Source organism: Triplophysa rosa, linkage group LG19 (assembly GCF_024868665.1).
Source record: "Triplophysa rosa linkage group LG19, Trosa_1v2, whole genome shotgun sequence".
Lineage (NCBI taxonomy): Eukaryota > Metazoa > Chordata > Actinopteri > Cypriniformes > Nemacheilidae > Triplophysa > Triplophysa rosa.
Window position 1 is genome coordinate 17,872,481 of NC_079908.1, and position 24,209 is coordinate 17,896,689.

Here is a 24,209-nt window from a genome sequence, read left to right on the forward strand (position 1 = left end):
AAATGTTTCGTTTATTGCACAAATCATAACACGGTATTAATCGAATACTCATCAGCCCTTATTCATTTCTAATCAGGACTCATTAACACTGGGGCACATGAATACATGGTCAGACTGGCAGCTCAGCTCTTGATGGAGGGGAAGCTGGCGTACACAGAGGTCCAGTAATAAACATAGCGCATCCTCAACCTTTGCTTCACACTGTTCTTGTTAGTATTGTGGTTGAGCTCAAGGAACTCATGGCCGGTATTGGTGAACTCGGGCCAGGTCACAGGCACACTTGATTCGCCTCTGTTAGGGTCGCTGTGAGGGAAAAAGATTTAAAACAGCTTCAGTATCATTAACCGTTCTCTGTATAACTTTCTTCTGCAGAACACAAAAGATATTTTGAAGAGCGTTGGTAGTCAAATAACATTGGCCCCATTGACTTCCCTGCTATTGACACAAAAGTGTTCCATAAAGAGTCATATACAGGTTTTGAACCACGAGAGTGTGAACAAATGATGACAGAATTTACGTTAACAAGAAGCATTACCCAGTTCTGGCAAAGTTGGACCAGTAGGCAATCATGTATCTGGAGATATCACGGTGGCGGGGCCAGTAACCCAGAGGAGTGGCGAAGGGTTTACCGAATACATACTGCAGGTCCTCAGCGTGATCGGCACCCATCCAGGTGGGGTATATGGGCATGCGAGAGGGCTCGCTGAACAGATATGAGTAAGTTCGACCAGTGCTGAGGAGAAAGAGACAAGCAAAAGAACCATTTGAAATTTGCTGGCTGTGGTTAGGAGGAGTATGGCACATCTTTTGTGTACTGATTTTGTTTATTTTTAACCAAAACTTATGGATTGCAACTTTCATAAGGAAACACCTCTATGATCTCTTAATGACCTTAATTTAAAATATATATATATATTTTACATGAAAAGGTAAAAGCAGGTGGGCTCCACTCACGTGGCTTTTTCAGCGTGCAGGTACAGGGCAGCTTGGGTCGGCACCAAGAAGATGTAATCCGTCTCCAAAGCCACAACAGTTTTCTTAATGTCACTATCGCTGGGGTTATTACCCCAGCCGGTGGTGTACTCAGCGTATGCTGCAGCACCAGCTTCTGCGCCCTTGTCTCTGGTCAGGGCATCAGCGAGCTTCTTGACATCACCTCTGTAGAGAACAAATACGTTTCTTGACAATATTTTGTTGTTTAAATCAACTGTGGATCATTAAAGACCTGATACATTTGTCTTTTCTTGTGTATTTCCAAACAGTAAATTGTGTTATTAAACACCCACTAAAGTGTCTATGTCCATTAAAACAAGTAGTTAGGGCGGGACATTTTCACTGGCCCCTTATATCTCGTAAATGTGAATTTCGTCTGATTGTTTTGTCTGACTTTGTGAGACTGTACACTCACAGTTAACAAACATGGACTAAAAGCCACAAAACGTCAATTTCGATTTCATGCAAACTTCAAGAAAAGCAAATCTCAAAATGATTGCATACATTGGGGTGGACACCAGCGCATTGTTTATAGAGGGGATGTCAAGAGTGGCAAAGAGGTGGCCATCCATGTCATTGACTCCAGCGATGTAGTCGATCTCAGCGGCGTTGTGGAAAAGTTGATCAGGTTCAGCAGGCACGAAGTCACCATCGATGACAGGAGACAGTTTCAGATTGTGTACAACAGGATCTGGAAAAATGTCAGATGTGTCAGCTGACCTTACGTTTACTTTCCCATACACTAATTAAATCACAATTTAAGAATTAAATATGCTATAGAAATGAATATTCTCTCATAATTTACGCACTTATGCCACACATGTCAAATATGAGCGCTTAATTCAAATATGGCAGCACCTTAAAAATGTGTTAGTTCTTGCATGCCTTGTGTCTATTATAGCTTGGATAACTAATGAAGACATTTTAAAAAAATGTGCTCGTGGAAAATATAAAACATCAATATAAAATAATTTGTTTTTGTTCAACTGAAGAAAGAAAGTTATATACATCTGACATGGCATGAGGGTGAGACAATCATGAGAAAATTGGCATTCTTAACAAATTCTAAAAAGTCACTTAAAGGCACAGTAGCCTTTATTTAAACGCATCTGTGTGAGAATGTTTTACTAGAGGCAGATGCTTGCAGGGTCACATCTCCAGCAACAGTTAGATCCTCCGCATCCGTCATTTTCAGGCAGGACACCATTTTTCCATCAGTTGGACATCCCACCTTCTTGGCAATCTAAAGATGCACAAAATGACCTTTGTCTATTATTCATCTCTTCTGGATTCAACTTTTCAATAAGGAAAAAACTAAAGACATTTTGAATAACATCAATTTTCAATAAATAATGTTGATAAATAATTGTGTATCGTCAATAGTTATGGAGGACTAAACCTGCAAAAATGATAAATAAATAAACGTATAAATAAATAAATGTAAAAATAAAAGGAAATGATAAATAAAATAATCTAAAAATAAATAATAATAATAATAAAAATAATTAAAAAATGGACACAAAAAATAATAAATCAATTTAAAAAATGAAAAGAAAAGTTAAAGCTAAGATCAATAATAGCTAAAACGAATTATTTTGTTTTATCAAACCATTCATTCCTTTATTTATTTTCATAATATTACATTTATTCGTTTATATATTTATTTATTTATACATTTATTTATTTATAATTTTTGCAGGTTTAGTCCTCCATAAATAGTACGTTTGTCTACTTAAAAAATTGAAACAACTAATAAACGAAAGAAATGTTAACTTAAAAGAACATATCAAATTGTGGACTGGGAATGAAACATATTTATGAATTAATTTTTAACTGACCAAGATAATAATGGGCAAAAATAGTCATTCTACGAGTGAAACCTACCAAGTGACTTTACCAAGTAACAAGCTGGAATGAAAGTAAACAAACCACAGATGGGACTCATGTCAGGTGTTATACTTCACTGTTTTCTTACAAATGCACGCAAACGTAACTACAGTACATGAATAAACTACAATATTTGACTAGATGAAAATTAAGCTCACCTCCTCAGCATACGCACGTGGATTTCTGTTCACGGCCCAGGGGCAGAGAGCGACCCCGCTCTGTGAGATAGCTCTGCGGATCAAGCCTTTGTTGTGGGGAGTGAGTATCTAACCCCCACACAGAAAATAATAATACAGTTAATAATAAATCATATATATTTTGTAGAGGAAAAATTCGTGAGTGTAGCACCTGGAAGTTTACGCTGGTCGCCCCTGCTGACTCGCCAAAGATAGTGATGTTGTTTGGATCACCACCAAAGGCCTTGATGTTCCTGTGTACCCAAGCGATACCAGCTTGCTGATCCCACAGGCCGTAGTTTCCTAACAACCAGGACATCATTTCATAAAGTCAGTCTCTATATTGAAATATACATATTAACATATACATAATAATGTGTGTTTTAATATATATGTGTGTAACTTTTAACAAAGTCTTTGACTCAGACTTTTTGTTCTTCCTAAAAGGATATATTTATTTATATTTGTAAAGTTTCCATCTAAATCATTAAATATAGAGCAAATTTGTCAGGTTGCTCTCTCACAGCTAAGGAGATTTAGATTTGATGCAGTTCTCAGTTGTGTTTAAAGGGATAGTTCATCCAAAAAGGAAAATTTTGTCATCCTTTATTTACCCTCAGATTGTTCCAAATATGTAAAAATGTATTTGTTCCGCTAAATAAAAAGAAATATATTCGGCAGAATGTCAGTTACCAAACAGATCTCAACCCCATTGACTCCCATAGTATTTATTTTCCCTACTATGGCAGTCAATGGGGGGGTGAGATCTGTTTGGTTACAAACATAATTCCCAATATTTTCCCCAATAAATTTATACAGATTTGGAACTACTCGAAGGTCAGTAAATGATGACAGAATTTTCATTTTGGGGTGAACTATCCCTTTAATTAATATAAACTTAGCCTCAGATGTTTATCTAAAACGGCTTAGTAGAAAGAAAATAGAAACAAATGAGAAAACTGTAAAAAAGCATTAATATGGAACCGGAGTACGGAACTACAATAAATGTAGATTGTATATGTAAAATAAGGAGAAATTATTGTTTCTTTTAAAATCTTCAATATTATTCGCTTTTGACTGCAGACTTGACAAATCTGAGCTCAGTTTGTGACATTGTTGAGATCTAATGGAGACATCTGTGAGATTTCTGGGTCTTTTCTCAGGAGAAACATCTGAGATGCAGGAGACTTAAGCAAAAGTTTCCATTTGCTCTCCATTTAATCCCATTGATGTCTGAGATAAGGAAGAGATCTCATATGTGACTTTTTTTCTTATTGAACAGCTTTTGGATGATTACCAGGTAGTTCAGAATCTCCACTGCTGACGAATCCCAGGGTTCCGAGACGGTAGCTCAATGTCACCACAATGACATTTCCTCTGTCTGCAATCTCCTCTCCGTCATACAGGTAGTTACTCAGGAAATTTGCACCCTGAGAAGCACCCTTCAGAAATCCACCACCATAGATCCAAACCATAACGGGCAAACCAGTCGACACTGCCAAAGAGGAAACACACGACCATTTTTACCATATTAATCTCATTTCTTAACTTAATTAAAACGTGATACAGCTGAATCCCCTCTCTTTTTGTTTGAGTTACCAGTTCTGTCTTGAGGAACCCAGATGTTCAGGTAAAGACAATCTTCAGAGCCCACAACGCCTTTTTGGAGAAGATTCACTTGCATACAGCGCTTGTTGTAGTCATTGGCCTTCAGAACTCCTGTAAAGGAACAGTAAAGCCACGAGTGCACTGTAAAACCATAGCCTCTCGTGAAGCTAAAAATGTAGAATGTAGAGACATGACAGATGAGTATACACACCGTCCCAGCCTGAGTGAGGAACTGGCTTCTCAAATCTGCCTGGTGGTGCGGCGAAAGGGATTCCTTTGAAGACATTCACGTAGCGGAAGAGTCCAGTAATTTGTTTCTTCCCTTCTACCATCCCTCCCTCTGTTTGCACAACGCCCAACTGCGAAACATTTAAAATATTGTGACATTCAATGTTCAAAAGGACTACGATCAGAATTCAATTTGTTTACTGACAATAAACAAACACACAGAATATTTAAAAATGCATTGGGCACATCATATGGAAATCCAGATCAGAAAATTGAAATGCTTCTACAGTATGTTTTTTTTCTTGTGCAAATGGAATTAATTTGATTTCATGTAGGCTAATAATATATTTGCATCTCCAAATTCAAAATATCATTTATTCTTCAAATTTGCATGAATGTGTTCATTTTTCTGAACACATGAAACATAATAACTGTGAAATGTATTTATAAATGTTATTTATAAATTGTAAAAAATAACACATATAGTATGTGGTTTATTAATAAACAACATACCATATATTTGTAATAATCTTTAACGTTTATAAATACATTTCAGTTATTATGTTTCATGTGTTTTTGTTTACATTTCATGGCAAATTACGTGAATGAAATCATGAATGCTGGCAAAAAAGGAAAGCACGAAACAAAAGCATCTGCTTAAGGGTATACATTGTCTCATAGAAAGTTACACTGTTCCTCAAATAATTTTTTCACATGTTTATTACTAATTCTTCAAAATAAGATAATATAACTTAAAAATAAAATGATATCACTTACAGAGCCAGCGTATGCTTTGCTCAGGCAGAGCGCAGCAATGACCAAAACTCCCAACATCCTCCTCATCATATGGTGGACACAGGTGTGAGATTCAAGTGACTTCTCTGCTTTTATAAAGACCCCCAGAAGTCATAGCTCTCCTTCAAGTTGTGCCAAAGAGCTATCTTAAACTAAAAGTAAACAGTTCCAGTAGATGTAACTGGTCAACATGTGTGTGGCGCTGTTAAACTCTCATGGACAGTTTGGGTGCTGTTACCAAAAACGAAACATTGTTTTTTCCAATTAGAGAGAAATATTTTTAAATTTTAATATCATTTGTACCCTCAGAAACAAAAACTTTTTAAAAACATTTAAACTTTAAAGTTACCCTGAAATGTGTTTTTAATGCCTAATTTGTAAGTCATGAAGTTAAACTTTGATTTAAAATTATACGTTTACTTAATATAACTTAGAATTAGTCATAATCTGTCCCCACAAGTACTAGACAAGCAGTTTTATTGTAAAGAAGCTTAGTCAAAAAGCTTGGCAAAACTTAAAAAGCTTTTCAGTCAGTGTACAAAACTGTCAACACAGTTTGTTCTCCAGTGAATATTTCTCACGGGTTATGTAATGTTATTCTTTGAGTGTGTATCACTGCAGTTTTGGGCTAAACATTATCTAAAAGTTTGCATAATGGATGTAACATTTAACATTTTCTGTCTGCATATACTGTACGCATAGAAAACTTTATCTCACAATGGGCTCAGCTTGATTCTATTTTGATATAATAAAACATAAGTAAATATAAGTAATTACAGTCGAAACATCTTTACATTTCTATTTTGATAAACATTTATAAACTGGACGACCAAAAGTTGAAAATGTTTTACATTAAATTGTTAAACAAAAGAGAAAAAAGTGGAAAAACACTAAACAGTGTATGGTATATACCATACTGGTTAGGTGCTTATCAAATGTTTTCCAAAATTAGACCTTTCTATTGCTTGATTCAGAATATCGATATAGAGCATTTTTTATATATAGCAGTATAACTTTGCTTTGATACTATTACACCGTGAAACAAATTGTTGTTTCGCCTGACCTTTTTAGTTCTTGTACAATTCTGTGGCGCTAATTATTATGGTAATATTTATTTTCATGTAGCATCAATGTTTTAGTGTATATTTAGCTCAAGTACATTTTGAGCTTATATCATCATAATTACAATATATCTGTATTGCAAATAAACAAAAAATGTACAAATTTTCACATATTTAAAAAATTATTTTCCAAGTGTCCCTGTCAGAAAATTCTAGAATTTTTTGTAGCCCAGGGAAAGTGGGATGAAGCGATGATGTGTGACTATGCCTGGAGCTGGTTCGTGAGGACAGTATTAATCATAAAAGCCAAAAAAAGATCAAAGTTTTGGACGACTCATTTTTAGTAACTGTTATGTTAAACTGTTGTTTTGAGCTCAGTGTTTTGCCACCATGTAATTTCTGCATACCGAAATGTATAAACATTTTTTTTTTTTTGTGAGTACCGTCGATGGTACAAAGATTAATGTGATTTTCACACTCAGCATGTTAAACTTCATAAAGAAACAGTACAAATTAAAGGGAAACACAACTTTTTATAAAATTGGTTTCATTGTGTTTTCAGTGCAGAACAGCTTTACTTGCTAACTTACAGTATGAGAACATAAGTTATGATGAATTTGGAGTTGATTTGCAATGATCCTAAAGCAATATTTAAACTTCCAAAATGTACACCTTGTGCATTAAACACATACTGACTGGTTGCACACTAACCTTTAAGCAACACACCATAATGTATATTTTCAAAAGAGTAATACGTGCTCTCAAGTCAATTCCTTCAACAAAACTATTTATTATCCAACGGGTAAAACATTTTGAACATTTTCATTATTGCACAAACCTACTTTGATATACATTCATATTTACATATCAAATTAAGTGTACTAAACTAAAAAAGTGGAATTACATGTAATCTGCCAGCTCTGTTTCCATTTCATTGTCACTCTCATCAGAGGGTTTGTAATCTTCGTCGTCATCGTCTTCGTCTTCTCCGCTGTCAACAGTTTTGGGTCTGCCTCTTCTAGGCTTTGGGGTGGATGAAGCTACAACAAAACCATACAATATAACAAAATTACATACTGTAGCTTTGATTTTGTGTGTCTGTGCGAACGGTGTGTTGTTGTTTTACCCGGTTGCTTGACTTGGATGTGTTTTTGGATCATTCCAGAGATGATATTCCTGAGCTCGTCAGGCGTGTGCGGCAAACACCAGCCATCTCTCTCGTCGCACACCTCCTCTTTCCCATCATTCTTATGGATGATCTCCTTTACTCTACAAAGCACAAAAAACCAAGGGGTCAAGCGCGCAGATGTTCCCCAAGGTATTATGGATGAATGGTTTTTAAAACACATTGGGACTTACTTGTCGACATCCAAATCACACAACTGGTAGAACATCTGTCGGTATGGAGGAAGCATACCCTCCCGGAATATATAGACAGATTCCTTGAGATGGTAAGAGCACAGAGAGATAGACATTGCTCAAGATGATAGCAGTTGAATGCTGAACTAAAGAATCGATTATAACGAAAAGTTAAGGAATACCTTGAGCAGGTATTTAGCAGTGGCAGGTTTGGGCCCCGATGATGAAGGGCTCTCCAGAGTGATGTCACTGACACTAGCCGGTTGGGGAACTCAAATAAAACCAAACATACATGATTAATTAGGTAATATAATGCAAATAATATTATTAAGAACATCATCTGATTCACAAAAGTACCCGCTTTGTTTAATGTGGTTGGATGGCTGTAATGATAAGCACTTCTCTTGGGTTTCACTGGCATATCATTGACGGTATATCCTACAGCAACAGACAGAGAGAAAGCACAGGAGTTATGCAATTACTTCATGTCAGAACGTTTCAGTGCATTATGTAAAAGTTATTTATACCATAGTTTTCTACACTTGACTATAAAGTGTGTTACACAAGGTGTTTGGGTGTTTTGATCTCGTACCATGCTTCATTCCATAGCGAATCCTGAAGTCTAGAACCTGGTAGATCTTTGCTTCTGGAGTCTTTCGAGGATCGTATCCAAACCTGACCCACAAACTCCTCCATGGCCCTGTCAACTACATATAAAAGTCTTCTTCGTTTTATATCTTTGTATTTATTTATTCTCTATTATACTTCATTTATAGTAGTGGATTTTATACTTAAATGCTTTCTCATTTGTAAGCCACTTTGGATAAATGCCTCTGCTAAATGACAAATATTTCTTTATATAATATATATTTATATATGTCAACTAAAATTGGCAGTGTATCAAACTTTTTTGCTCTCACCATGTAGTAGGCCATATATGGAAGAAGGTGCTTCATTTTTTCTGGATGAATATTGATGTTGGTCTTGATGCCATTACGGGACCATATGGGTCTTCTCTCAAAAAGCTGTGAGGACAGAGTCAAATTAATCGGAGAGCTATGCAGCACAGGTGGAACTGAGATAAGATAAGGGTTTAAGGACATTAATTTCCCATGATAAAATATTACCTCACAAATCATGCCAAACAGCTGCTCAAGTTGACTTTTAACTATTTATACTTTTCAAATGACCCTTTGCTGCTTGCTACTTGGTTACTGTTGCTTTACAGAACTTTTTTCTGTTACACATAAAGTATTAAAGATGTTCATTTAACATTTTAATTCAGTTCTAAATATTCGGTTGGTTTTATTTTATGCTAACATTTCTGTAGTGTTAAAAAAACTGAAACTGGAAGTGCATCATAGAAGTCAATCATTGTGCCCTAAACGTTTTTGATTACATCATTCTCAATGCTTCACAGAAATGAAGATGAATTCCTTCTCACATTTAACATTAACGGCCCATACTTGTTATATGAAAAAAGTTTGTGGAAAAATGTGATTTATATTATATCATTTAGCTCTAACATTAATATCTGTCCACAACACAAACATGTATTTCACCATTGTACTAACCTGTCTCAATTGTTGCTCTGCCTTTAAATCATTATGATGGACACCGATCTTCTTCCAGCTACTTACAGCAGCTTCTAAAGGCTCTGATGGTATGGTTTTGTCATCAAAGTTGACAAAAATGGCATTGTTTGGCCGGCGAGCCCGATTCGGAGCGATAAGCTGATCCTTGAGAAGAGCCGACTGTATTGCTGTTTCTTTGCTGTATTTTGGGAAGTGATATCACCAAATGATGTAAAGAACAAATCAAGCCTCACAGACAATTAATGTGTAAGAACACAGGTTCCTCTCCAGCTTACCAATGAAGAACATCTGGGCGATAGTAATAGTCCACAGCTGTGTCCAGACGTGAGAAAATAGGAGGAGGTATGAAGAGAGGCACGGGATTATCGTAGAATTCTTTCTTCTCAGGTTTACGCAAAATGATCTTGTCATACAAAGACAACTGGTTGCCATCTGGGCCATTGTGAGTTGCCAGGTACTGAAAATCAGCCATTCCTGAGAAAATCAGCATTGTGATGTGATTCAATACTGTGTTATATTATCAATAAAGACTCGTATTGCACTTATGAGGTATTCGATTTTCTGTCCAATAGAAATACAAATAAAAAGATTTTGTCCATAATACTACCTGTTTCTGCATAGAAAAAACAAGTAGCAAATTATGGTTCACAAATTTCGAGGCAACTTTAAATAAGACTTATTTAAACAAATAAAACAATCAATCACAAATAATACATGTTTTCTAAGAATACAACGCATGGACTTGTAACCTTGAAATTTATATGTGGTTCCTATAAGCCCCACTATTTCCATGCTGATTTGGGTCTGCCCACTGTTTCCTTTGCGGGTTCTGCGGCGAATTCTGAGGAGCAGGTTGGTGGAAGAGAATCGATTCCCATACACAGGATGGCAGAATGGGTCTTTCGGCCGAAAGCGGAGTTCCAGTCGTTTTGAAGAATCTGCATATGTCTGTTTAAAATAACAAGCAACCCAGGTTAAAAGACAGTCCATTAGATCATAGGCACATCATAAATAAATAAAAATCGCCATCATTTATTCATCAAAACCCGTTTGTTAGTCATTTAAAACCTTTATATTACTCTTTCTTCTGTGAAACCCAAAAGAAAATATTTTGAGAAATGTCTCAGTGGTTTTGTATCCATACAATGGAAATCAACAGGCCAGTGTTCCTTGTCATTTTTGGGTGAATTACACCTTTAACTTGAATACTACTGTAAAATAATAAAATAACTTTGCCAGCTTTTTACATCTCCAAACTACAGTGTGAAATCAAAATATTAACACCATCATGTCTTCAAACTCCAATACACAATGTACTACATTAAGTCAGGCCAAGCTTTCAGTTACCCTTAACCATAACGCATCTCATTGGGCGGTGTGTGATCACCTTGGACACCCCCTTATCCCATCCAATGCTGTCCAGCATTCTGTCCACATTGTTGACAACTCCTGGATATTCAACACAAACTAGATTAGCTTCAGGCAGGGCAAGTGTCTCAGTATTTCCTGAAACAACACCTGAAGCCTTCGTGTCTGTAGAAGCGTGGCCGCATGCGGTCGGCGTATCCATGTCCGCAAAATGTTTGTTGATGCTCATGCAGATGAACAAATCATATTTATTTCTATTACAACATCCCCAGGCTCACATGCGTGAAGCAACGTGTCCGACGCAGAAACTCGTCCGGGTGGAACCAAACGAGAGGGAACGTTTGTTCTGAGCTCCAGTGCGCATGCTCAGAAACAGACGGCAAGTATGGAGGATCTGAGGAGCTAAAGCTTTTACTATCAATCCACTCGCCTGGCACAGAGCTCAAAATATAGTAAGTGTTATAGTTGTCATTGATGTATTTTCATAGTGATATTGTAAAATGTAACGTTAGATGTACTAATAAGCTTACAAATACGAGGTTTAATGAGCATTGTTTTGAAAGGACCCGCTCAATTGCCAGTCGTTAAAAAACGTTTCATCATCCATTCCAAACTTGTACAAAATCCATTTAACGATACTCAAGTATAAGGTCTATGTTTCGTGCAACTGTAAATTCGATATTTATCGATTTAGCCAAGATTTTACACATACAAAGGTTATTTAAAGCTGATGACCCATTGCATTGAGATGAAGTAACGTTACCGTGAGTTGTTGTCATTAGTGAGCAGCTTTAAAGTGACAAGTAACGTTAGCCACGTGTCAAATAGAACTTAGTGATTTTTTTGCTGAAGATAAATAATTTTATCATGTTATATCATGTTATCAAGCCCCTCAGAAGTGTGATCTAATGCAGCATGAGATTTGTGACAGACTGTCAACAAACTGCAATAATGCAATAAATTGCAATGTAATATGTATCAATACAGATTAATGTAAACATATCATTATTTACTGTTAGCATAACCTAATTCTAAACTGATTATCAGCTTGGCTGAATAAAATAATTTCTCGTATAATAAAACATTATTTTAATTTCATTCATTTTGTACATCATTGTACTCATATTCATATATCACTAGTATGTCCACCTTTGTCAATTTTTTTTGTCATTTTACACTTCATTTCATCATATAAGAACTGTTCCTCTTTCTCTGAACACAGAAAGATGATGCGCAGATCAAGAATCAGCGTCCGGCCCAATGTGAAGCCGCCAGACCGAGCTCTGACGGGCTCTCACGATGCGTCTCTGGATAAAACTCAGCCAAACCAGACCCCCACTGACTCCGGCCCATCTCAGGTATCAGAGGTCACAGCTGAGCAAGTTAACACTGGTCCCCCTGCGACAGAATCTGTGAAGACCAGCGAAAAAGCAGCTCTGAGCAGCAACCATGGTAATGAGGTGGAGGCCACTAGCCATGAAGAGTGAGTGCTGCTCAATTCCATACATTAAAACCTTATATACTGTTAAACTAAATAAATGTATGTCCATATATAATTTTTGGGTTAACTTTTAATCACGTTATTAAAATCTAACCATTAATAAGTTAGAAATTTACACATTTTCTAAATGATTTTGTGCGTCACAACAGAGATGCAGCATCTAAAAGTACTGATTCCCAAGCAGCAACAAGCACCTCTTTGACATCCGGCCCACAAAGGAGGAAACGATTTACAGCTCTACCCAACCTGGCCAAACCCCGAGCCTCCCCAGTCTCCTCCAGGACTCCAAAATCTCCGTCCAAGTCCCCTGTCAAACCAGTAACACCCAGTGAGTCTGAAAAACCAGCCGCCGTTGTAGAATCTGCTCCTGGTGCGCCTCTAGTCAAGGAGCCTGTCGCCAACCCCAAGGTTCCTGAAAGACAGAGACCTTCCGGAGGGGGCAGGCGGCCCAAAGCTCAGCCCACACCTACAGTCCCACCTCAGATTGTCCTAGAGAAGGGCTCACAAGGAGGCGGATCATCAGATCACCAGCAACCTCTTGAAACATCCCAACCTGATCCTGTTATACTTCATGAAACCCCTCCCGAGTGTCCGTTCCCTCCTGCTTTGGATGTCATAGTCATTGAACCGGAGCACAATTCTGGGCTTGATCTAGAGAAAGACCAGTCTGATCCTTTAAGAAAAAAACTTAAATCATGTTCTAAGGTCATCAAAACTCTTAATGACCCTGCAGACATGATCAGATTGGCCAAGGCTCGGAAACTTAGAGAGCTTCTTAAAATGGAAATGAGCAAAAGCAAGGTGTGTATCGCCTTTTGCGTTTATGTTTTATATGAACTGGAGCACACAGATTTATATTCTAGATATTGACACTTATGAAACATATTCCTTCCTATTTGGATCAAATGTTAATTCTATGACATGGTTATATGGTAAATGATCACCTTATATGAACTCCTTGAGGTAATGAAGTATTTAGATCTAACCTCTCCACTGATGCCTTTTAATTATTTAGGAAGATAAGAAGAAACCCAAATTGGGAATCAAAGAACGGAAGGTACCAAAAGATCACACCAAAATGACCATGAGAGAACTGATCTATTACCTACCTGCCTCCAACCCAATGAAGTACGTCTTATACATAATGCCCGTCTGCTAAAAATGTATGAACTTCTAACAGCAATGTCTTCTTTTGTCCTTTTATTCTTAGGTCTTTTACAGAAGAGGAGGAGAAAGCATCTGAGATAGTGTTACCTAACTCCCCTAAACCAGCGTAAGTCAGTCTGTCTGTCCCCCACATCACATATACATATATTATGAATGTGATGTGTGCGTAGATCAAAGCATCATCAGATTTCCTCGTTCCCCCCTCAGTTCTACGAAGCCTTCAACTGGTCCATCAGTTCAGGAGAATGAAGGTGAAGATCGTCTTCGTGAGGATGAAGAAGAAGCAGAAGCAGAAATGGCAGAGGAAACTCATGCGGAAGATCCTCTGCTGGTGCCCAGGGTGAAAGTGGCCGAGGATGGATCTCTGATTATAGATGAGGAGAGGTCAGGGGCCATATGAACGTAAATCTTAAAGGGATACTTTACTAGCAAATCAAAATTTCCCTATGTTTCACTCACCCTCAAGGCATCCTAAGTGAATATGGTTTTCTTGAAGAATAATGCAGTCGGAGTTATATTACCACGTATCATTTTGCTTCCAAGCGGTAGAATGGGAGTGAATGGGTGTTGACTTTTTGAAGCTCCAAAAAGTGCATCCATCGATCAAAGAACTTTTGCGTTTGTTTAAGAGAAATATCCATATTGACAGCGCTATTAATATTGATGTCTAGCTTCCGTCATCTCTCAAATGTGCGAGAACCAGAGGCTTGTTTTCCCAGCAAATGATGGTGAGGAAAGCTCCTGCCAGATTAGACGCTATCCTATTGGAACAAAATGAAAAATGCTGAGTTCGTCACTGGAACTTATGACATGCCTGCGTCACCTGACGGAAAAAGCTGACGGAAGCTAGACATCAACTTAAATAGCGCTGTCAATATGGATATTTCTCTTAAACAAACGCATCGATTCGCTTTAGAGACCTTTGTTAAGACCACGGAGCAATGTCGAGCAGTTCTTTGATCGATGGATGCACTTTTTGGAGCTTCAAAAAGTCATCACCCATTCACTCCCATTCTAGTAAAAGGATACGTGGTAATATAACTCCAACTGCATTATTCTTCAAGAAGAAAAACATATTCAGTTAGGATGCCTTGAGGGTGAGTAAAACATGGGGAAATTTTGATTTGGTAGTAAAGTATCCCTTTAAAACCAGAGGGATTTTCAGTAGATGTCACTATTAACTCTCTCCTTGTGTTTGTGTGTAGTTTAACAGTCCAGGTGTCCAGAATGAACGGACCCAATCCAGCAGAGGACAGAGATCCCATATTCGAACGTGGCTCTACCACCACCTACTCCAGCTTTAAGAAAGGCACCTACACCAAACCCTGGTCCAACGGAGGTCAGATATGGATCTCTACCCAAAATTGTTGTACGGACTTTCTGGAGCTTATGAGTTTCAGTTTTAAGACATTTTGTTTTGTCTTGTTTTGACTTTTACAGAGACTGATATGTTTTACTTGGCCATCAGCATGGTGGGGACGGACTTCTCCATGATTGGTCAACTGTTTCCCCATCGAGGTCGTGTCGAGATTAAGGTTTGGTTTTCATTTGTTTGAAAATGATTAGGTGGTGTTAGAAATTGTAATGAGTGCACAATTTGTACTATTTTTTACTTTTTTAGATTTGAACAGCAACCAATTTTATTTTTAATATACAAGCGCATCTTCAAGAGACTGCACTTTGGTGTTCTTGTGTTCACAGAACAAGTTTAAGAAAGAGGAGAGAATGAACTCATGGAGGATAGACAAAGCTTTCAGTGAGTAACTCAAAAAATATAACCCTAAATGCAACCTACAAACCTTTTAAAAGACGAAATCTCAAATAGAGTTCAGTGCACTTTGTTGAAAATGACGTAAATTCATGTTTCCAGAGGAGAAGAGGTGTTTGGATCTAGATTTCTTTAAGACATTAATGGAGCAGATTCTAAAAGATGAGCAGACGAAGAAGGACAAGAACAAAGAGCTTGTCAAGTTGGCTAAGGCGCAAAGGACATTCAGAAAACCAAGAGGTCTGTTTTCTTTTTAATCTGTCCATCTATTCATCACCAGTGTTCTGATACATTGTCTCACACATTAATTATCTGACGCAGTGGTTAAAAGAAAGGAAACAAAGTCTTCAGAAAGTTCAGACAACGATGAGGTGGTGCATGAAAAGGAAAACGAAGACCTCTGGAATGAAGGAGGGAGTGATGCTGCTTCAAAGAAACACAGAGGTGAGACGGAGCAATCACACATTAGGACAGAACTTAAAGTGGCCGTAACTCAAACAGTTTCAGCATATCTCATGTTGGTAATATCGCATGGGTGGAACTAAAGCACTTGCGCACCCATTTCCAACACAACACAGACATATGACTCAGTTTCACTTACTGCGCGGGGTTCATGTCCGGCCTCTGGGACCACTCCATCTATCAGTTTCAAACGATCGCCAAATCCACCGTTATAACCACCGTTTATATAGCATTCATCACTGAAATGCAGTGAACAAACAAACAGCTGAACTTTGCAAATGCAGTGCTCTCTCTCTCTTGCTCCAGCTGGTCGACGTGTGCGCAAGCTCCTTCTCCCGCTCTCCTTGGTTAATGCGTGGGTGTGCTCTTTCTTCTCGCTCTGGCGGGTTGACGCGTGGGCGTGCTTTTCTGGGAGAATTGTCCAAAAAGGGACTACGAAAAGTTGTTACGAAACAGATTTTCATGTTCTAAAGAAACTTTCCGAAACCTATGCGAACGCAGGGGGAGTGTATCGAGCACAGAAATACTACATGTCCAACTCGTTTTTTGACAAGTTGACCATGTCAAGCATGAGAAGACAGCATGTTAAACATTGTAAAGAAGTCAGAATGCATGAAACACATCCTCTTTAATTTCCAGTACACATCTGTGTCCCCATAGATTGTTTCTGAAAACAAACAAAATAAATAACAAGTAAATGACATTAGCTAGCAAGTTAAAATTATGTCTAGCCAGTGTTATTTTGTGTTACCAGTAGAAAAACCATTACATGGCTAAACTTAAATACGACAAAGTTACACGACACATTTCAAGGTCCAGTGTGTCATTTTTTGGAGGATCTATTGACAGAAATGCAATATAATATACATTACTATGTCTTCAGAGGTGTTTAAAGAGCTTACACAATGAAGCGTTATGTTTTCATTACCTTAGAATGAGCTTTTTCTACATACACCGCGGGTCCCCTTGCGTGTAATTCGCCATGTTCTGTCAGCCGTCATAGTGTTTCGAACGGGAGGAGAAGGGGTGGAAATTCGCAACCTTGCCGCTAGATTTCACTGACTGGACCTTTAACAATTTGTTTATTTATTCAAATTAATATACAATAAAATTGAACAAATGGTTTATTTAATACAATTATTATACATAAAACTAATAATATAAATTACTATTTTTATAAATTAAATTAAATATATATTATTAGACATTAGCCAGACTAAGATTAACAAACACAGACCGGAAGTTAATTTCGGGCCATGCGCGTACGTCCTATGAAACTATCATAGTTTTATTTAGTCTATTCATAGGTTTATTCTTTATCATCAATGTTTTTAATATGATATATTTCATTGGTTTGTAGCTGATCATCAAAACTGTGAAAATGAAGTCTCTGAGGGGCTGCCATCAGATGAGAGGTAAGATTTAGGCAATATTTATTTTAAAGAGTGAATCTACAAACCTGTCTCTTTGTTTTGCATTTAAATGCTACACATTTTTGAGACTGAAATAGAAACGTAATGTTAGCAGGTTAAAGGAATCTGAGAATGTGAGCAAGAGTCCGGTCATTAAACCGGCCCAGCTCAAGGGTCGACCCCAAAAACCGACCCCGACCCTCAGCAACAGGTGTGGAAATAGACGTCCAGGTGGAGAAGAAACTAAAAAGACCTCCAAGGTAAAATTAGCAAATGTTTGATAAGGTTGGGTTGTCTGGTCTTTAGACAAACTGTCAAATGGTTAAATTTTTTTAATCAAATTAATTCCATGATACTGTACAGTCGCATACCAAGGAGATTGCTTGCTTCTAAATAAATGACTTACTGGCCACTTGCAAAAACATTGCTTGCTCTTTTTTTAGGTGACCCCAGTTTTAGTCCAAGAGAGAGAAAAGAAACAGTCCTCTATTCTCCAAGAATTGGAAGATTTGGAGGAAGAACCCGACCTCACTGCTGTACAGGAACAAATTTTCAATAAACCAACCAGGTACTGTACCTCCATCGCATCATCCAGACAGTGAAAGTTTCCTGTAAATGTTAATTTAACATCCTTTCGCCTTTGCTCAGGTCAGGACGGATCCCTAAACTTTCTCAGCATGTGATGCAGGCAGCAGCGGAGGATGAGGAAGTGCTCTCTGATCCTCAGCTGTCTTTCAAAGATCAAGGCTTTCAAGCGCCCGGCCGTAGAGCCAAAGTAAAGCCAGGCCCAAGTCTGAAACAAGGCATGACTAGGAGGGGGAAATCGAGACTGGTGACCTTACGGGCATCTGGGACGGAAGATGATGATGATGAAGAGGACGTAGAAGACTGTGGCTTGAGCCAGGAGGACCTTTTTTCAAATGCAGAAGAGGAAAACCAGGTGTTTGTGCCTATGAGTCTTCGCTCACTACCGCCAGATAATTCAGAGGTGTTGGAAACTGTGGAGGAGGTGAGTCTAGATATTATTGCAGTAAACCAGTGTTTTTTTATTGTTTTTATAGCATGGGGCCAGAAACATACTGTACATACAAGTGCTGAGAATGCAACATATCTGTGATGAATCTCATTCTGAAACTCTTTTTGTGTTAAATCTGGCTTGAGTTTATTGGTTGCGATCAATTATTTGACCATTTCATTCTTATTCATTTTCGCATTTATCCAATGCTCACAGTGCCTCCCCTTTTCATATTTCTTTTTTCATGGTAACTCAATCCCATTGGCTCACAGCTGGACATCTCTTTGAATGTTCCCGATATCCTGGGCACATCCCAGAATGCTTTGTGCCCCGAGTTGTCATGCGAGCAGGCTGAAATGCCTGCTGGTTCTGTCCTTTGTGAACACCAGTTGGACCTACTTGTTGTAAGTCTCCTCGACATCATCTCTCTCATCACGTCCAGCTGTCTCTACAAACTCATTGATCATCAGTATGTCAGATGTATTGTGGTTTCTGTCAAAATGCACACGTTCATGCTCAAAATGAGGTTCTGCGCATGATAAATTGAAATTGTTTTGTGTAATTGATGCTAAATTTGGTGTCTGGTTTGTTTTCAAGGATGTCATTGAGTTTCTTGACCCAGATCACATGGAAGGTAATGTGGAATGCATTGAATGGACATTTAATGGAAGACTTTTATCTCAAATATGTTGAGCTTTAAAATGTTTGACTTTTGTCTCAAATATTTTAAGCTTTAAAATGTTTGATGGTTTATTTTTGATGTTTCGTTTTCAGTGTGTAAGGAGATCAACAATGAAGCCGCCCAGACACTTCTGACCATTGGGTGCTCAGCTCAGATGATCCAGACAACTGAAATGTCCTGCACAGGCAAGAAAAGATTCATTATTTAAAATTCCAACCTCAATGCAAACTTTCACTTTCCTTCATGTTTAACACATTCACTGAGTTAAATATTTCTGTTTTTTAGGTGAAGATTATATTGGTGAGCAGCCATTAAATGATGTGCATGAAGAGGTTGTCCAAGAAGTCGTCTTCACAGAAACAGTAGAACTTCAGGCTGATACTGCAGTAGTGTTGGCTGGTCCTTCTGTAAGATTAGAGTCTGAGACAAAAGCTGGTCTTAACCTCTCAAGTATTGGGAGTAATATTCCAGAACCAGCCTCTGAAGAAACCTACATCACGACAGAGCAACCAATCAGAATACAGATAACTAATGATGTACCATCTCAAGACGAGATGCAGAACTTGAGTTCTTCCACCAGCGCTCCACCCTCTAGAAGGGGCCGTTTATCTAAACCCAAGCCCAATGTTGGCCAAGGTTTGAAAACCAGACGAGTTCAGCAAGCCCATCAAGAACCTGATTCTGTGCCGAGCTCCAGTGGTCCAAATTCTACAGAACTGAATAAAAATACGACAGAACCAATGCGAGAAGATTCAGGTCCGGCGGATTACATGCCACAAGATTCCTCTACCATTCTCGCTGTGGTCATGCAGCCGGATACAGCATCTGAACAAAAAGATGACATACCTGAGAAAGATAGTGGATCTATCCCACTCAAGAGAAAGAGTGATGATGTAATCACAGAGGAAAGTGCGAAAAAAGATAGACGAGAGGTGAATGAGGCGAAGCCAGAGACGGAGCAAATGAAAAGGTATTTGAAAAAACTGCACCCTACACTCCTAATTCGTCTTATTTAGTTAAGAAACAAACAAAAAGACATCAAATTTTTGTGCAAATGTGTGTGTTTGTGTCAGTGTGTCTCAGGAGAGATCTGATGAGACCAGTAGACTTGTCAGGAGGTATCGTGGACCCAAACCTAAAGCCAAACTCACTCGGACATCTACAGCCACACATGTCCAGACCCGGCATAACACAACATCAACCACAACAGGTGAGACAATTCAGACACAGTCACCATTATCTAAAATATGTACGTTGTTTTAAAAAAATTAAATCTCACTGAAAAATTTTAGCCTTACATCAGAAGGCGGCTGAATTATAAGTTTCTTTCAAAACCATTAAGATGTTTCACATTTTAAGCACATTTCCATACAAATACACTTAAATTTGTTTGCATTTGTTTTTTCAGTACCAAAAGAAAGGTCACCTGTTGCCGAGTTCTCCACAAGCACTTTCACTCCCATTGAAAGCCCTGAAGAGGGCGCTGTAGTTACCACAGAAGCTCAGCATGAGAAAGTTGCATTCGACATGGTAAATATATGTTTGATTTGTTTGAAATATGACAGGCTCAATATAAGCATAAACTCAGAAAGAACAATATGAATGTCATATATTATGTTTTTTATTTAGGCAGTCAAAGAAGTCACGCCACAAGTTGTTTCGGGAGATGAGTTGAAACAGAAAACTGTATCTGTGTTGGAAAACACCAGAAGCACTTCTGACGGAAACAACGTTGGGGAACTTCCTGTATGTTTGTTACAGGACACATCTGCGGACCCCACCCATGATGAACCAGTGTTCATACTCTCTCTTACTGAAATCCCACCCACTTTTGATGAGGGGATGGACTTTGAGACGGAGACCCTCCCATCTACGACAATGACTGAATTGCATTCTCAAAGTCAAAGGTACTGTATTCTGTGCTTCAAACAGCGGAAGAATTGTTTGAAAGTGTCTTTTCGAGTTTTAGAAATAATCCTCAAAAAGGTTAAATGTTGTCTTGTCCCCTCTCCAATTAATTTCAGTTTTAATGAGAGCAGAGAGACGAGTCATCTTCTGATCACAGATGCTTTAGTTCCTGTAGCAGAGGAAGAGGAAAAGGGGGATGGAGACAAAATGAGCAAAGGAGATTTGGACCACACGGCACCAGCCTCAAGATCTCAGCGGGTAAAAAAAATCACCCAAGGTGCTTAAGAAAAAGGGTTTGAAAAGTTGATATGTAACTAATAGTGATGTCATTTCCACCCTAGGTTGACAAAACAGAGAGTCAGACAGAACATCCCGGTAAGAGCATATATGGAATACAAATATGGCACAGCTGATTCGTGCATAACACTTACCCTGTTTACCTTTGTCTGTTTTTAATAAAAAAAGTATTCGAAAAGACAGAGTGTACTGAGGAGGCGAAGGAGCATGTGGAGAAGAAAAAAGAACTTCCTGAGAGAGCCAGGAGAGGTAATTACATGGAACATTGTATTTCAACATTAACTAATGTGTACATCATGGAAACATTAATAATACCCCAGTTAAGACTATTTTAATGATCCTGTTATAATTCTTAATGTTGAAGCATATCTCTTAAGGCAGTTTCAAAACATCTCTTATCTTTACAATGTCATGATCGGGTGTACCGAGCTAATTTGTGTGTTCTGCCATTGTGTTAAGCAAAACTGCAGGTTAAACCCAACACCCTGGCCGGAAGAAGCACTCGAGGGGCTAAAGAGGAGACACCAGCGCTTTCTTCAGAAGAGACTACCTCAGTACCAATTTCAACACTATATAGCCAAGAGAGTATATCAGTGCAAGAACAAAATGTGAGAGCCAGCAATTCAACAACAGTAAACTCAGACAACTTAACATCAGCCGCCACTTCAGATGGAGAAACAACCCATTCTCCTATTCCAGCACTTCTCGAGGATTCACGTCACCTTGCCAATCAAGATAATACATCCGAAGAGTTAGCCCAGGGACAGGTGGACCTTGCTGGCAAAGATGCAGTTGAATTAAGTGTGACAGAGGCTAGTGGGTCACGATCGCACAATGTCAGTCAAATCGCATCTGTTACCACAAGTGGGCCACTTACAAGGTGGGTCTCTGCAGATTTACCTCTTAGATTCTTCAAGACTTGAATTGTGAGAGTTTGAAACGGTTGATATTGGTTAAAAAGGACTGTGATGCTACATTTGTAACTACATTGACAGTCTATTTGACCCTTGATAGGAAATATGGCCATGATACTAAATGTATAGTTTTACTGATTTGCTCATCTGGATGCCTCCCATAGACCTGGTAGAAGACCAAAGGGTTTCCTGTCCTTCATTTCCTCTAAGAGCACACAAGGGCCCTCAGGTACTAATCGAGGGGCCAGGCCAGGACCCCAGAAACCAGCGGTCAACACCTCACGCCCAGACAGAAAATGGGTAGCGGCTATCCCTGTTACTTCGACAAAAAATCCTGAAGCAAAGCAACCCTCAACCTCTAATTCCAAGACTGAGGTACAGTTCACCATGCCATCAATGTTTTTGTAGCACACTAGAACCATAGTTTCTTTCGTTATGATGTATTGTGAAATTCATGATTATTGATCAACTTTTTAATTTTAACACTGTGTCCTTCAGCAGAATTCGGAAGAAGAGCCCACAAGTGTTTCTAAGTATTTTTTCAGTGATATCTTCACTGAAGTGGATGAGCTTGAAGACATGGATTGAGACGAGCCAATGGCCTGAAAAGGGACCTGGAACCACCTAACCAATCAAAAATCAACTGGACATGGACATTTGTGAATATAAGAATTCTTTACCAATAACTATTTGAGGTGAAGGAGACAGTCAAAACGTATACCTCATATTAAGGATTGGACTTGTGCTCAGTCAAAACATTCTGTCTATGGATTTCATTAAGTGACATTTTCTATTAGATTTTTAAGGATATTTTATGTATTTTAAAAGTATTAAATCCCTGTAAAAAGTCCTTGGTTACTATGTTACAATTTCACCGCACTTGATGTAAAGTTAATTAAATTAAATTAAAGGCAATAAGATTCATGTCTGATCTCAGCCTGACTGAACTGTTTTATTTTAGTTAAGAAGCTGTAGCAAATTTATTTTCTCCCATTTTCTAAACATTAACATTCACACATTTTCCTTTCTAAATATTTTTTCATGCCTAAAAATGTACAAAGCCATTTTAAGCAAACCCCCATATAATATTTCTCTTGTTGTCTTTGCATTGAATTTTAGCTCTTTAAGCATTTTGATATCTGCTTTTAGTCACCAAACCTACACTTTGATTCAGTGTTGTTGTCTTTTCATAATTGTGCTTTGCTTTCATGTTTGTATGCAGAAGATATAACAAGCAGTTTCACTTGTATTTGTAAATATGTTAATAAAATGTTATAGTATGTTTTGCAGATCTCTTTCTTTGTTTTTATTGCATCTGCATCCAATACTATGAGTGGAAACTTGTAAAGCTTTCCACAGGGAAATTATTAAGTTAAAAACAAATAAGATAAAATGCGTGTATATGTGATGATTTTAACTGCTATTTTCACTAAACAACGATAATTGTAATATTTTTTAACTGTATTAATTATATTGACTTAATGATTCTTAATTTTCAACAAAAAAAATCGGGTATTTTTCAGCATAAATTATTATCCAAACCAAACTTTTTTTTAATTAACACAATATACAACAATATGTACATTCAGAACACATAATAATACATATTCATATCAATACATATTAACGTACATCCAAGAACAAAAACCCAGAGTCCAATGTCCATTATTCAAATATGAGATATTCATAAAAAATATTGTCTTTAAGTCTTTGTTGCTTTTTTATTAACAATGCTTTGCAAAGTGGTGCAGTAGTCCTTCATCTCCTGAAGAAAATGATTGAAATTTGGCTTGGATCCTGTCCAGTTTTTCTTATGTATGTGAATTTTTCCCAAAATGATTAACAGTTGTACAAAATAATTGAAGTTATTATTATTTTCACTGGAAAAATATAAACAAATATCAAAAACATTTAACTTACATATAGCCTTATGTCTGTTTCACAGCATGGGAAGCATTTATTACATACAAACGTTTCCTCTCAACGTTACATTTACTAAATCACAGCAATGGT

At 37.8% G+C, this 24,209-nt stretch overlaps 3 protein-coding genes across 6 annotated transcripts; 1 reads left to right on the forward strand and 2 right to left on the reverse strand.

The window, feature by feature from the left end:
• Positions 1-35: 35 nt before the first annotated feature.
• Positions 36-5,731, reverse strand: cel.2 (carboxyl ester lipase, tandem duplicate 2). Its single transcript, XM_057360920.1, has 11 exons — positions 5,670-5,731; positions 4,876-5,023; positions 4,656-4,775; positions 4,354-4,551; positions 3,229-3,359; positions 3,039-3,146; positions 2,122-2,236; positions 1,498-1,684; positions 955-1,158; positions 536-733; positions 36-303 (listed from the first exon to the last, which is right to left on the reverse strand). Exons 1-11 carry the CDS (start codon positions 5,724-5,726, stop codon positions 123-125), a joined length of 1,647 nt encoding a protein of 548 aa, XP_057216903.1. The 5' UTR covers positions 5,727-5,731; the 3' UTR covers positions 36-122.
• Positions 5,732-7,284: 1,553 nt separating this feature from the next.
• On the reverse strand, positions 7,285-11,379 carry gtf3c5 (general transcription factor IIIC, polypeptide 5). Its single transcript, XM_057360492.1, has 11 exons — positions 11,090-11,379; positions 10,452-10,650; positions 9,978-10,176; positions 9,682-9,880; positions 9,028-9,132; positions 8,700-8,814; positions 8,465-8,545; positions 8,290-8,378; positions 8,108-8,190; positions 7,875-8,017; positions 7,285-7,788 (listed from the first exon to the last, which is right to left on the reverse strand). Exons 1-11 carry the CDS (start codon positions 11,297-11,299, stop codon positions 7,649-7,651), a joined length of 1,563 nt encoding a protein of 520 aa, XP_057216475.1. The 5' UTR covers positions 11,300-11,379; the 3' UTR covers positions 7,285-7,648.
• A 62-nt stretch (positions 11,380-11,441) lies between these two features.
• On the forward strand, positions 11,442-23,479 carry zgc:162472 (uncharacterized protein LOC553495 homolog). 4 transcript variants are annotated; one of them, XM_057361103.1, is made up of 28 exons: positions 11,442-11,522; positions 12,293-12,553; positions 12,721-13,372; positions 13,587-13,699; positions 13,782-13,844; positions 13,946-14,122; positions 14,944-15,077; positions 15,179-15,273; positions 15,440-15,494; positions 15,609-15,746; positions 15,828-15,950; positions 17,329-17,383; positions 17,493-17,640; positions 17,824-17,948; positions 18,029-18,389; positions 18,668-18,799; positions 18,993-19,029; positions 19,170-19,262; positions 19,363-20,047; positions 20,151-20,287; positions 20,486-20,607; positions 20,707-20,984; positions 21,102-21,243; positions 21,327-21,360; positions 21,451-21,531; positions 21,742-22,162; positions 22,361-22,571; positions 22,695-23,479. In XM_057361103.1, the coding sequence occupies exons 2-28, from the start codon at positions 12,297-12,299 to the stop codon at positions 22,782-22,784; spliced, it is 4,959 nt and encodes a 1,652-aa protein (XP_057217086.1). In that variant the 5' UTR covers positions 11,442-11,522; positions 12,293-12,296; the 3' UTR covers positions 22,785-23,479. The 4 variants fall into 4 exon arrangements, with proteins under 4 accessions (XP_057217086.1, XP_057217087.1, XP_057217088.1 ...); XM_057361104.1 differs by having other exon boundaries at positions 22,698-23,479; XM_057361105.1 differs by having other exon boundaries at positions 17,496-17,640.
• Positions 23,480-24,209: the final 730 nt, after the last annotated feature.